This window comes from Atta colombica, unplaced genomic scaffold (genome assembly GCF_001594045.1).
Source record: "Atta colombica isolate Treedump-2 unplaced genomic scaffold, Acol1.0 scaffold12, whole genome shotgun sequence".
Taxonomy (NCBI): Eukaryota; Metazoa; Arthropoda; class Insecta; order Hymenoptera; family Formicidae; genus Atta; species Atta colombica.
The window spans coordinates 335116-349498 of record NW_017259206.1 but is presented as its reverse complement, the minus strand read 5'-3'; the positions used below and the strand labels follow the sequence as shown (position 1 = coordinate 349498).

The 14383-nt window shown below is 29.8% G+C and overlaps 1 protein-coding gene across 2 annotated transcripts in view; it reads left to right on the top strand.

Moving 5' to 3' along the window:
• Positions 1 to 12878, top strand: part of LOC108694278 (spondin-1) — a 45127-nt gene extending 32249 nt beyond the window's left edge. The window contains exons 6-17 of one of the 2 annotated variants that reach the window (XM_018203662.1): positions 985 to 1108; positions 1204 to 1334; positions 1879 to 2068; positions 2630 to 2801; positions 3961 to 4282; positions 6379 to 6577; positions 6870 to 7040; positions 10073 to 10195; positions 10403 to 10551; positions 10791 to 10869; positions 11045 to 11110; positions 12420 to 12878. In XM_018203662.1, coding sequence (XP_018059151.1) covers positions 985 to 1108; positions 1204 to 1334; positions 1879 to 2068; positions 2630 to 2801; positions 3961 to 4282; positions 6379 to 6577; positions 6870 to 7040; positions 10073 to 10195; positions 10403 to 10551; positions 10791 to 10869; positions 11045 to 11110; positions 12420 to 12598 — 1905 coding nt within the window. In that variant the 3' untranslated portion in view covers positions 12599 to 12878. The remainder of the gene's footprint in view (positions 1 to 984; positions 1109 to 1203; positions 1335 to 1878; positions 2069 to 2629; positions 2802 to 3960; positions 4283 to 6378; positions 6578 to 6869; positions 7041 to 10072; positions 10196 to 10402; positions 10552 to 10790; positions 10870 to 11044; positions 11111 to 12419) is intronic. The other variant, XM_018203663.1, reaches the window with a different exon arrangement.
• Positions 12879 to 14383: the final 1505 nt, after the last annotated feature.

The window sequence follows — 14383 nt, the reverse complement described above, 5'->3', positions numbered from 1 at the left end:
TACAATAAGAATATTATTTTAGACCGTACATGTATATATATATATATATACCATATTTGATATCTTCCGGTCGAGATAATATTTTTCGACAATAAATGTGTGTGTGTATTTGCAGTATATTAACATCTTTTTAATAGATTGAGCATCAAATTATTAAAATAGTTTGTCTTATTAATTTAATTTGTTGTTAATTAAACTACTGTAATATTATTACAGTAGTTTAATTGCGTTTATAAGTCCGAAAAATCAATTCAGCGTGCAGTTCGAATGCTTATAAATATGATATATATGTACATATATAATATATACATAATAATTCTTTTGATTGAATTATTTAAGTATTAAAGATCTAGCTTTGACCGTTAGGACCATTACTTCTATTCCTTATTGTTGAAAAATGAATATATTTCTTTTATCGCTGCAATGATCACAACTATCTTTTACATACAGATTGGCTAACCAAAAACTCACATTCTGTATGAGTTACAGCTGCTGCGATCTAAAATCCATTCTACAATTGCATAAGTGTAGTTATAAATTGTAGTTATGAGAATTAACCAATCATAATCAAATATAAGGAAAATATTCGATTGCGATTGGTTAATTCGCACAATTACAACTATGCTTATGCAATTGTAGAATGGTCGTAATCTTATCCCTTGGTATATGGGTTATAGTTGCGCCGACAGCCAAAAGCTAATTAAGTGCGTACTTTTACATTGACTTTCCACTGATTTCCAAACTGACTTTCAAACTCTAATTATTTCCATCATTGACATTATAATTAATTAGAAAGAATTAATTTTGAAAGTTAGGGATTGTGTTATTTTTTTTAAAGCTTCAAGAACTTCGGAAACTCAAAAAAATATTTTTTTGTAAATCTGTTTATTAGGAAATATATGCTTTTATCATAAAAATATTTATGACAAAAACATAGATACATATAAATTACAGCATTTGCTTGAGTTTACTATTTGTTTACAGAGTGAACAAATAAGAACTATAATAAAAGCAAGAGGCATAAGTTATCCGAATGTCACTGGCAAGACCTTTGCTGTGTTTCGAGTTGACAGAAAACATCATTTAATGTCTTTAGTTTCTATGATTGGTAAGGCTAATTTTTACAAAGGAGGTATTAAATTCGTATTAAAAATTGTAGAGTAATAATTTTTCGCTTACCGTGCGATTTTAATTTTTCCGCAGATCCATCGCCAGATTGGTTTGTTGGCGTTTCAGGACTCGAACTTTGTCTGTCTAATTGTTCCTGGATAGAGCATAAGCAATTAAATCTCTATCCTTACGATGCTGGCACTGACGACGGAATTACATACGTGGTAAAGTAAACAGATAACTTTTATTTTCAATGTCTTATAATTTATGATGGATGTTTTAGCATATTTTATAAGGAAAAATTGATTTAAAATTTCCGAAGAGCTCGCATCAAGATAAGCACGTTGATTTGTACTTCACTTAGTGGGCTGAAGGCCCTACTAAAAAAAAAGAGATACTTGTCAATTGTCAGCGTGGAGGGATCATAATAACCCTTCTTGAGAGAGAATACCTTAATTTTATCCTCGTAGTACGCAACAAGAATTGCTGACGTTGTTGCTCCCTCGGCATTTTTCCGAGTGAGAATTTTCCTTCTTCTATCTTTTCTTATTTTTCTCGCGAAAAATCTTTCTCCATGCGTTAACAGTGAGAATTTATAAATTATACATTTCTTGTAATAGCAAGTCTATTCGTTATTATATTAAGATCGGATAAAAATATTAGCTAGAAAAAAATTTGAAGAGAAATAAAATTACAAGAAAGATATCTTATAACAAATATTTATAATTTCGTAAAGTAATATTTATTTTCCTCGTTAATTATTATTAGTCGCCCGATTCGCCGACGGATCCACAGATTCCGATTCATCGTATCACATCAACGTATCCGAATGATTCGAGATCACCTTTTTACGATTCGTCTGGTCTAGACATGAAACCTCTCGCGAAGCTTTATCTCAACAGGCAGAGATTATACGAGAAGACCTGCGATAATTTGGATGATACACTAACTGATACAGGTACAGTGCATACGAATAAAAAATAAAATAGAAAATATAATTTAAGAAATGTGCTTGTGGAAAATTTATGATAGTTAATTGTATCACTTGGAAATTTTAAAGCGCATTAATGTCTGACCTGCAGTTTTCTCGACGATGTAAAAAATTTATATCTCACCGAGGAGAAAAAATGCAAAATTAAACATCAGTTCTAAAACACTAAAACTCGTGAACGAGTTTCCGCGAAGTTGACCGATTAACATTTATCATGAATTTCCACGTCACGTGCAGATCCGCATAATTATTCCCTAAATTGTTCATGCAAGAACTATTTTAAAACGGAATAAGTCTAGATAAACGTCTGTTTATTTTTTGCGTAATTTGTGAAACTATTTTTCGCTTCGCAACATATCATTTGCTTTCTATTCTTTCTAGATTGCATGATAAATGTGTAATACGTAAATTACGTCATTACTAATTGTATAACGTAATTCTTGTTTTAAGTGCATTCATTATGAACTTTAGACACACAGTTTTTATGTGAAACATCTAAAAAGATAATCGATGTTTTTTTGTACGTAGAAGCCTGTAAACTGTCTTCTTGGGGCGAGTGGAGCGAATGTTCGGTCACCTGCGGTAAAGGCACCAAGCTGAGACAACGTCATTTTCGCAACGAAGCTGCGGCTATTGCGAACAAATGCAGCACGTCTCTCACAGATCGAAGAGCCTGCTACAATACACAAAATCCGTATTGGTAATGACATTTTTTTTTAATCTCTTTTGATAAAAATTAATTTATAAATTTTCTCAAAATTTTTTATTTTTTTATTTACTTATTATTACAAATTTCTTTATTTACTAATGAATCCCTCTCTCTCTCTCTCTCTCTCTCTCTCTCTCTCTCTCTCTCTCTCGTGTTTTATTTTTCTTTTTATTAAGAAAGTTGTTTGATTCAAAGATATTATGATGAGCAAAAAAGTTTTTCTAAAATTTTCTAAACTTTTTCTAAAATTTAAAACAAAATTGTTTTTTAATTTTTCTAAAATTTTCTAAAATTTTTCTAAATTTTTTAAAAATGTTCTAAAACTTTTTAATTTCTCATTCTATATTATTAATTTCTGAAAAAATATCTTAAATTTCTTAGATTTTATAAAATTTCATCAGAAATAGGAAGAAAAATCTTATAGCAATCTTAGAATATTTCATAATTCACGCATATAAAGAATTCTAGAAGAGATCGATGTGTTTTTTAAATTGCTTGGAATGAAATCTCATTACAAAAAAATCAAAATATTGCCACTAGTAAAAATATTTACACTCTTGAATAAGAGCGGCAGATTTTCATTTTCTTTTTTTTTTTTAAGTAAGATTTCATTTTCTTGATTTACTCTAAAGGAAAAAATCTCACTCTTTTTAAAAAAATGAGATTTCTTTCCTTTGAAGTACTTAAATCTCACTCCAGAAAAGAATGAAAATTTATTATTCTTATTTAAAAGAGCAAATATTTTCACTCTTTTTAATAATACAGTATTTTCATAATAATAAGTAGTATTTTCACTCTTTTAGATTAAGATTTCTTCAGGAGAGTGTATAATCGTTTTCGGCACTTTTGAAATGTGTTCCAATTTGTTCAAAAAAATTTGTTTAAAAAAATTTTCTAAAAAGTATATGTATAAAATTATTCAGAAATCTTAAAGAACTTTATATAAAAATTTTGAAAAATTATATGAAAAATTCTAAGAAAAACTTTCATCAGGGATATAATATTAAAATTCCGAAATGATTACTGAAAGTCACTCAGTAATGATTTATTTCAATTAATGATTTATTTTAACACCACTTTGACGTTATCATCACAATTGTTACACTGCTTGAGTTTGTATTGTGAAATAATTGCATTTATAATTTACCAGCGTTAACGGTCGTGACGATGGACTATTGGAGAGCGAAAAGTGCGAGTTAACCCAATGGAGTGCGTGGAGTGCATGCTCATCAAGCTGTAGCGACGGTATCAAGATCCGATCTAGAAATTTCCGGCAGAAGAAGTATCGAAAGCAGTGCAGAGCCGCGGCGAATGGGCCGCAACTCCAGCAATCCATCAATTGCGAAAATCAACCTTGCGATGGCGAAGACACGGAGGAGGTAAGGCAACGATTGAATCATTTGGACAACGATGATGAAGACGAGGATTATACCGGTGAGATGGCGGACGGGAACGGACAGGAATGGTTGCAGGTATGAGAACGTTTAGAGATATCGAAACTAAACGATCAAATGGAAACGAGATTTCCAACGAAGCTGATTCGCGAAGTCCGAAAATGTATTAAATTACAATTGATAAACTTACTATTGTTTACTACGATTGCTAAGGTTTACTTTATAGAAAAGAAAAAAAACGATATTCAAATTCTATGATAAATCCGATACTGACTTTTCTTCAGCAAAAGTTTTATCAAGAACCATAATTATTGAGATTTTTTAATTTTCTACATTAAACATTCTCGAATTTTATATTAATATATTATTTTGTTGAGATCTCGATAAAGAATTAATCAAAATAAATAATTCTCTTATTTCATCCTCGGAGGATTAAGAAGCAAAGCTTTTTTAATCTGCTTAATTTATTTTTAATTAAATTTTAATTTCAATTAAATTTGTCAAATATTTTTATTTTGATTTATTAATTTTCCTTAGATTTTTTTTTCACATGCGAGTCGCTTTGTTTATTTTATTTTATTTTGACAAATCGAATCTGATTTTCAAGTAACATTTAGTCCGTGAATTGATATTTATTTTCCGGTTTTCGAATTTTATATTCAAACAAGTAAAAACACATTCGATCAACTTAGTCCTTTGAAAAATTAAGTTCGTCAAAAGGTTCACTCATATACGACTAACTATTGATGTACTTTATATCAAGCGGACTTCGTATCTCTCACATACACAAACAGAATAAACGATCCGCTTGATATTTATTACAACGAATCCAGCAGCTTTGCTAAGTATTAAATCACCAGACAGCCAGCGGCGATAGCTTCGCACGAGTAATCGATATCTGTATACTATTTCTCGTAGATCCATCCATGGCACTGGCACCCTCACGTAAGTCACGCGATATCAGCAAGGGAAATCTAGCACCTCGGCGTACGAAAAATTTAATATATTCTTTTTATAGACTGCCATTAGAGCACGCAAGAAGCGGTAAATATAAACCTGAAGATCAAAAGCACATTGAAGGATCCAAATACCATGAAGAATTAATTTTTTTCTTCTCTTTATTAAATATTACTACAGATACATTTCCGAGTGCTTTTAAATTCCCTTGCTGTATCACGACAGCTTTACTATCAAAGATACAGTGGCTTGTTTTTCTTTTTAACGCGGTTTATTCTTGCCATCAGGAAAACGACATATTTAAATTTATGCTTAATAAGATTTGTTCGCTGAGAACGATAAAAAAAAAACAAGCAACTTTTACGAATTTGAAAAACGTTGTCTTAACAGCTAAAACTTTTTGTCTTCATTATATTAGGTAAAAATCTTTTAAAATTTTTAGTTTCTTCATCATCAAACAATACCTGATTAGAATTTTCTATAGATATCGAGATATGTTATTCTTAAGACGTGAAATTAAAAGAAAAAATTCTAAAAATTTAAAGTTTTACGTGACAAGACAACTCTTTAAATATTGCGGTAGCTTGTAATATCACAACTGCAACGAATCTGTAGAGAATTTGACCTAATAATTTGATAAAATAATTATTAACCGCCATTATCACACTTATATTTACAATATTTTACATGCATAATCATCGTGTAAAGAATGATATGATCAAGTATCATTAAATTATTTTGGCAATAAGTAAACTCCATGATTAACAAAAATTCATATTAAACGCAAGAGTAAAAAAACTTATATTTTTCAAAATCTTTTTTAATACTCATTTAGAAGAGTAAACTTCTTTGTCATACTTTCTAATATTCATATCAGACTAGAGATTGAGATTGAAATTGAATTTGACCAATTAAAACAAAGTTCACTAAACTTGATATTTCCTTTCTTCTGATTGATTCTGATTGGAAATTCAATCTCGATCTCGATCTCAATCTCTAGTCTGATATGGGTATTACAATTAATATACATTTTCAATATAGCGCATGGCTAAATAACTTTCAGTTAGAAAAAAAGCTTTATGCAATGGAAATGCTCATTTGAAAGATTTTTCAAATTTATCACAAATGCTTGGCAGAAAAGAAAAAAGTTCGCTTCTACAACTTTCTCCATAAATTGTCCTTTTTTATGTTGATCGAGTTTTTATTCTTGGCTGTAGACTTGTCCTGACGATCGCTATACAGAATGGTCCACATGGTCGCTGTGCACTGCCAGTTGTGGACCTGGCATCAAGATGAGATCTAGGCAATTATTGTATCCAGAGCAATCGGATAAGGATGATGAGAAGTGCAAGATGCAAATGCTGCCGTGCATAGCCGAAATTTCGAGCTGTAATTACACGACGAAAGAGGCAGAAGGTAAAGTGCTAACTGTCAATTTTTCTAATTTTACAGTATGAAACAAGAAAGAGTCGACAGTGCGAAAAATTCGAATAATATTTGATTCGTTGCACTTTAGGTATAAATAACATGTATTAAAAATAATCGGTATAAAAATGTATCTCCGTCATATATTTTTACTAATAAAATTTTTACCAATAATTAGTCATTACTTTAGCCACGCATTTTATCTTCATTACTATAACTGCGCGTCTTTTGTATTATCTGTATAACTATAACAACAAAATACTAATTAGAGATTTATAATTAGAGATTTGTAGCGAACCTCTGCAGAAGGGAAATTGTCATGGCAACGAATTACGAACCTACTTCGACAAACAGATGGGCCGCTGTCATTATTTCTTTTACACTGGATGCGGCGGTAATCGAAACAATTTCCCAAACGAGCAGGATTGTTACAAAGTTTGCAAGAATTTTCAAAGTAAGTTAATCAGATTGCACGCCATATTCACTTGTTTTGTAATGAAGCATCATGATAAAGTTGTTAATTATGAGATCTCCGCACGCATGTATATGCTAATAAAATTTTGTATTAATTCACAGTGAAATATAGATTTCTGAAAAAGTAAAAATTCCTGAAGTATTCCAATTGCAATGGAACATGATATTAGGGTATTTTCGAGGTTGCTCATTTCGAATCTGATCTCGAATTTTGAAAATTTGAAATGGTGAATTCAAAATGGCGAACGAAAATGCTAAAAGTACTCCGATTCTGGTAAAATTTGGTATTGACTGCGTTCAACAGAGAAAACTAATCAATTAACGCTTAGTGATTCTTTAATATGATTGATTTCTACAGTTAAGTCCAGCAAATAAAAACTAAAGGCAAGAACAATCATATTAAAGCATCACTATAAGTATATCCATCGAGAGACCGCTAATTTCGAATCATATTTTAAATTTTGAAAATTTAAAATGGCAGGACTAATATAGCAGACTAAAATAGACCAGATCTAAAATAACAGACCAAAACGCAAAAAGTAGTCGTATGTTAACATCGACTTGTGTTTTTAAGTTCTTCGTCTTGCTGAACATGAATTTGTATTCAAAATTGCAAAATGGCAGAGCAATATCATTTATGCATCTGCATGCCTAAGATGCGTTCCAAAACTGAACTCCGTCAATTCCGAATATCTTTTATCTTTGTTCAACTTTCATGTCTTTCCTAAAACTAAATATTTCTTTCATCATATTCAAATACATTTTTGTTAAACAATCGTTTTTTTTTTCAATGTATTAAATCCAATTACTTTTAACATTTTGGTCTGTCACATTGGATCCGCCACTTGAATTTTGTAATACAGTCCTCAGAATTACGCTTAGCGACTAAAACAACGTATTATATATAAGTCTGCTTTTTATTACTGCACTTTCTAAATTAGTACACACAGTGCAATAAGTTAAAGTGAAACAAATATATGTTTATTTCATTTTAACTTATTGCACCGGTTCAGAGTGCAGCAATAAGAAACAGACCTTATATGTATAACTTATGATACAAGTATATATAATCGACTTTGAATTTTTACAACTTTTTAGTAACTTATCCCCTTAAGCGCTTTTAAAATTAATATCGCACTTGTGCGTTCATAAGTGATATTTGATAACAAATCCAAAAAGTGGCAAAAAAGTGGCACATCTACAATAAAACATATCTTAAGAAACAGACACATTAGCATGATAAATTGATTGATTTTAGGTGGAACATCATAAAATACGTAACAATAGCGACATAACAATAAGAAAAAAGTAATAAGTTGCCCCCGTTCATATAATATTTATTATACTGTCGGAATCAATAGTATCTATTATTTTTATGATTTGTATATTTCCGTTAGAGAAAGTACAAAAACTCGAATGATATGATTGATTGGCGATGTATAAATGCTTTTTTTATATATATATTTATTACAGACCTTATGCAACTTTTCAAGTTATTATTGTTGCCAACAAGCAAATACTTGACCAAAAATTCTAAAATCTAAAACGTTGAGAATACGTCCACCAATTGGAACTTTCTAATTTTGATAAAGTAAACGTACAATATTTATGTCTGCTGTATGTGTGCTGTATATTTACTTTATCAAAATTAGAAAGTTCATTTTTTCGACAATCTATCTCACTGTGCAATTATGATATCTACGACAACAATTCTCTCGCTCTCTCAGATTTACTATGGCTAACTATGACTACAGTCTCCACTTGATGCAAATGCATCTCTGAAACAGTCTCCGATTGGTCCATTAGTAAAGTTGTTTCTTCTGATTGGTCAATTAAATATTTAGAAACATTTGTAGTATTAAATGGACTGCAATCTCTCTGCAATCTCTATTATTCCTGCTTGTTATATGCATGTTAATTTCTTTCTGGTAAATTAATCTTAAAATGTAAATTTTAATATTCTATATTAGAAAATACTAAAGATTTATTGATATATTAATAGATATTAATATGCAAAAAAATATTAATTATTACTAATACATGAAAAAAAGTCATAATAGGATTATAATAAATTAGATTATTATTTAAAGGACTATGCCCAGTTTGGGCCTCAGCTGAACAGCATTGAGACCTAGCTAGAATTATAAAGCATAAAAAAAGGATTAAAAAGTTTCATAAGCACAACTTTATAAAATGAGTCCCTTGAGTGCTACAACTGTTCAAAGTTCGCTATTATGTATTGTGTACTAGTGTGTAGGACTGATTTTATTCAATTTCTCAAATCTAGTATCTGGAATATGTCCAATCTTGACGAAGACAACTAAAATCTTTTTTGTTGAACCCCAAATAAATAGTTATAAGTGATTATAATTTAATCGATAAAGAGGAGAGAGAGAAACACTCAAAGTATAAAACAAAAGGCTTTAATTGCCTGATTGAAATGTGGCCAATATATGAACCTTATTTCTCTTCCTCATCAGAACTCTAAATAAAAAAACATTAACTCTTCTTGCTGGCATATGAATGTCTTCGTCAAAATGTTGAGCATATCCCAGATAACTGTCAACCGGATTAATACACTGTATCAAATACATTTTAGATATTACTTCAATGTCTTTGGTACAATCCGCCGTCACTGCGGAGAGATGCCCTGGACACAGAGAAATTGGATAAAACTAATGGTACTACATGGTCATAATAGCAAACTTTGGATAGTTCTAGCACCCAGGAAAACTTCTCCTAAGTTGGAATTATGAAATTTTTGATTTTCTTTTGATATCTTAAAATTTTAGGCTCTTAAAGTTGTTCATCCAACTCAAATTCTCCTATAAAACTGAGCATAATCCTTTATTTTACTCCATTAAGGTTTTCAAAAATTATACACTTTTTCGTCTGATGAATTCTTAATCTGCATCACATATAACGCTTCTGACTTCCGCATTATCAGTAAATTATCTTTTCATGAATAATCAATTTGTGTTACACCTTGCACACGCTTACTAACGAATTCAGGAGAATTGAGGGGCAATATGTCGACAATTATGAAAAACTTGAAGGTGTCTCTTAGTAGTGTCCTCAGCTATCATATTCCCGTTCAGGAGCAACGCAGCACGAAAGCGAAGAGAGCGCAACACGGTGATAATTAATTGCTTTATACAAAAATTAATCATTCTCGTTAATATCAAATCAATATTTATAATAGAGATCCATTATATACACATATACTCACACAATACGTATATTCTATTCTTACGGACAATACGAATTTAAAAACCATTAGCCGAGAAATGCAATGCATAGAAATTTCTGCTTCGCTGACGATCATCTTGCGCATCTTTACAGAAAAGGAGAACTTTAAAGGCATTCAAGCGAGCAGTCAGATAATGGAATCAAATGAAAATAGCAAAGTGGACTGTCAAGTTACCGAATGGAGTAAATGGACTCGTTGTGATAACTGTCGTGGATACACTATGAGCACCAGAACAATTGTGGTATTATTAGAAATTTATTCATGTATTTATTAAAATTTTTCGATACTTATTATACAGAACAAAAACACAATAATGTTTCAAAGAGCAATAACTATTATTCCTCCAAAGAGCAATAACTATTATTCCTCCATTAAATCCAATCAAAGAAATTATACATATATATATAATTATGTATAATTTCACGTATTGCGTTGGAAAAGAATGAACGTAAATCTAAAATTGATTTTTCTTGCGAACAGATTCCAGCCGAGAATGGAGGTAAAAGTTGTCCAAAGAAGATTCTTCGAAAAAAGAAATGCCACAAGATTCCGCCTTGTTGTAAGTATTATTTTATCTAATTTATCACTAAATTAATTTAATTATTGAAACGATTATGAAAGCTTAATGTATTCATATATTGCTAAATTTTTAAATATCTTTTATCATATAAAAAAAGAATTTTTTTTTTTTAATCAATTCTATTAAAGATTAATATAAGAAATAAATTTTATAGCTCTACAGGGTGATGGAACAGGTCAGCGATTTCATAGAGACAAAAATACCGGAACCGATTACGAGAGTAAGTCCTATGTCGCTTTAAAATATCACTTCAAATGGATAAATAAAATTCGCGGAATTCTGTGAATTTGGAATTTATTTCATCAGAATTTCCATTTTTATTTCTTTACATAAATATATAAAAAAATATTAAATTTACACTATAAATTTAACGAGTACATAACGATTAATTAAATTTCTCCGTACAAAGAAAAATTGTTTCAGCAAATAAAATTGACGTTTCGATAAAAACGTATTTATGAAGGAGGATCCGTCAAACGAATTAGATGAAACAAATTTATTGAATACATGATTTGGTTAGGGAGTTTAATATATACTTGATAATAAAATATTTTAACAAAATTCAAAGAAAAAAAGTAGTAATGACAATTATATAAAGAGATAACTATACAAGTTTATAATATTATATAAAATAATAAAATTAACATAAGAAAAAATTGTACTCAATCTGGTCTAGCGATTTTCGCTAAGTCCAACATTGAAAATTGATTAAGTTCAAAGCAAAATATATTTGTGAATATTGAAAATGTTTCACATTTTCAATTAATGTTTAGAAACGTTTTCTATTTTGGATGCAATAAAGTTTTAACCAACTATGTATCTACAAACAGCAAGACTATATTAAGTATTGAGTATAATAGTTCCCTAGTTTAGTATTAGTCCAATATTGAATATAGTTATATAGTAGAATAAACTACTTAATAGAATAAATTATATAATTGCATGAATATACAACTATAAAATAGTTGTATTCAACAATATATATATATATATCTCGAATAATAAGGGTTCAGAGAAATACATCAAAATAAATAAAAAATATGAGTCAATATAAACTGATGCTGGATTGTAATACGTAAAACTTTTTAGTCAACTTTTTATTCAACTATACATATACATATATTTAACCCTTACTATACAAGAGGGGATCACTAGTGACCGAGCGATTTCTGTTCATGCAAGTTTCTTTGAGTCTTTCGGTAATTATAAATTATACTACATTTTATTTTATTATTTTATTATTATTTTCCAAAATAAAGTGCCAATATTTATTCTAGAAAGTTGAAAATATATTGATAAATTTGTAAAGATTTTTTTAATCGTTCTGAATAGAGAGAAAAAAACGGACGGATTCTAGTGCTCCCGTTTGTATGGATGATACACCAAATTGTAGCTGATTCGATAAGGGTTAATTTTGTTCAATTATAATATATCTACTTCTACATATAAAACTTAATATAGTTGCTATATTTTTCTTTCAGTGAAGAGTGATCGTAAGTTTTGTTTGTCTAATCATCTCGTTCGTAAAGTTACAGTGAATTGTAAAGTGACACCGTGGTCAATGTGGTCAAAGTGCAGTGCGACCTGCGACGAAGGATTACGAAGCAGAGTCAGAAGTATAACGGTGAAACCAAGAGGAGCCTGGGCGAAACTCTGTCCAACTTTGGTGGAATTCAAGAAGTGCCGCAAGGTGGATTGTCCGCAATAGACGAGCGTAACGTTTCCACAATCTTGTAGCTAGTTAATCGAGCGGTGCATTCTGTTTCGAACGTTGGAATTTATATGACTAGATTATGAGTGACCCTCCCTCTTAGATGTCATGCGGTTGAAATCTCGAAACTATTTAGGAATACAGGTAACGAAGCTATATCAGAGAATAACATTGGACGACACAACTTTTTTCGGATATTCACGGATGTGAACGAACGTTCGTCGTTTTCATAGCGAAGATAGAGTCTACGAGAAAAAATCAGGGAAACAGTGAATGACATGACAAAATACATATTTCATTTGATTGCAAAGTTAAAGATATTTTAGATTTTGAAGTTAATTTAGTTAATATACATTATTTATTTTAAAATACAATCATCTTCTTTGATTTACATATTAAATTTAATTTTCTAAGAAAAAACAAAAAATATAGATTTTCATTAATTCAAAATCAATAAAAGTAAATATTACTTCAAAGAAATAGAAAAGGAATTATTTGAATATGATTGTATAAAATAGAAAAATTCTTTATCTTGTGATATAGAAACTACAATTTGAACCAACATTTAACTATAGTACTTAAGACGCATTGCACGATTTGCTAATTATTTTCTATATATTGAAAAAAAATTAAATTAAAAAATTTTTTAATATTTGTTTAAATAATTCTAAGTAAATTTTACTAAATGTAAACATACATTTATTCGATACAAAAAACCATTAATTTGATTTAACTGTCATTTTTTTTATTAAGTAAATATTTATTTATTGTAAGTTTAAATGTTTACTTATTATTGGTACTATTCAAAGATATATGTATTAAGATATATTAAGATAATATTTAGTAATTTTTTTCAGTGTAGAGAACAGAAGTTCATGTAAAGTTCTTCTGTAATAGCTGTAGTGAAAAAAAAAGAGTTTTGGAATTGTTTCTACATTCATGTTCTCTGTCCTCCAGTGTAATTTACTACGCACAGGGAAATTGTACATTGTTTTGCGATACTTGTCGTGCCAATGCTGAATTACTTAATATTTCGTATAACTTTATTTACCTTAAAGATGTAATATGTGAAGGTTCTTTCCCAACATGATATTAAGTTAAGGCAAAATGGATTTGCATTCCAGTACGTCACACAGTTGTGTTTAAAAGAAAAGAGGAAACGTTAGAATTTTTACAATTATCCATACCTATAATAAAATAATATCGAATAATCATGGTAGTTTTTCGCGAAAGGCGAAGACAAATCATTTGATATCTATCTAATGATAGCAAAAGGATAAAATCAGAATATAACCGCGGCATAATAATATTAATGTTAAGAAAGTATTGCTCCTTTCTAGCACGGGTAGTAAAATGCGAGGAAGATCACTCGTAATGACATTTATTTATACGCGTATCGTCATATTTGTAGCATTTATCACGCATTACAGATCTCATTGTAAGACCAAAGTTTATATAACAGCTTCAGTTAAAAACTGAGAACCACGATATTTTAAAATACTATTGTAAAATGCGATTTTGAGTCTGTTTTTTGTAACTGAACTAGTTTACATTTTTGGGACTCAAAGTGAGATATTTGATATTTGGCAAAAAGAGAAAAAGAGTGATTCTAGTGCAGTGTGCAGTCTAGTGCAGGAATAAAAAACAGACCTGTAGACATATCAGTAGTTTGATAGACAGTAAGTTGTTTGTTTGACGCGTAACGGGAAGTTTTATTAATATGGAATTTTCTTCATTGACAATAATGATATCGTAGATATGGTACAAAAAAGCTATTTACCT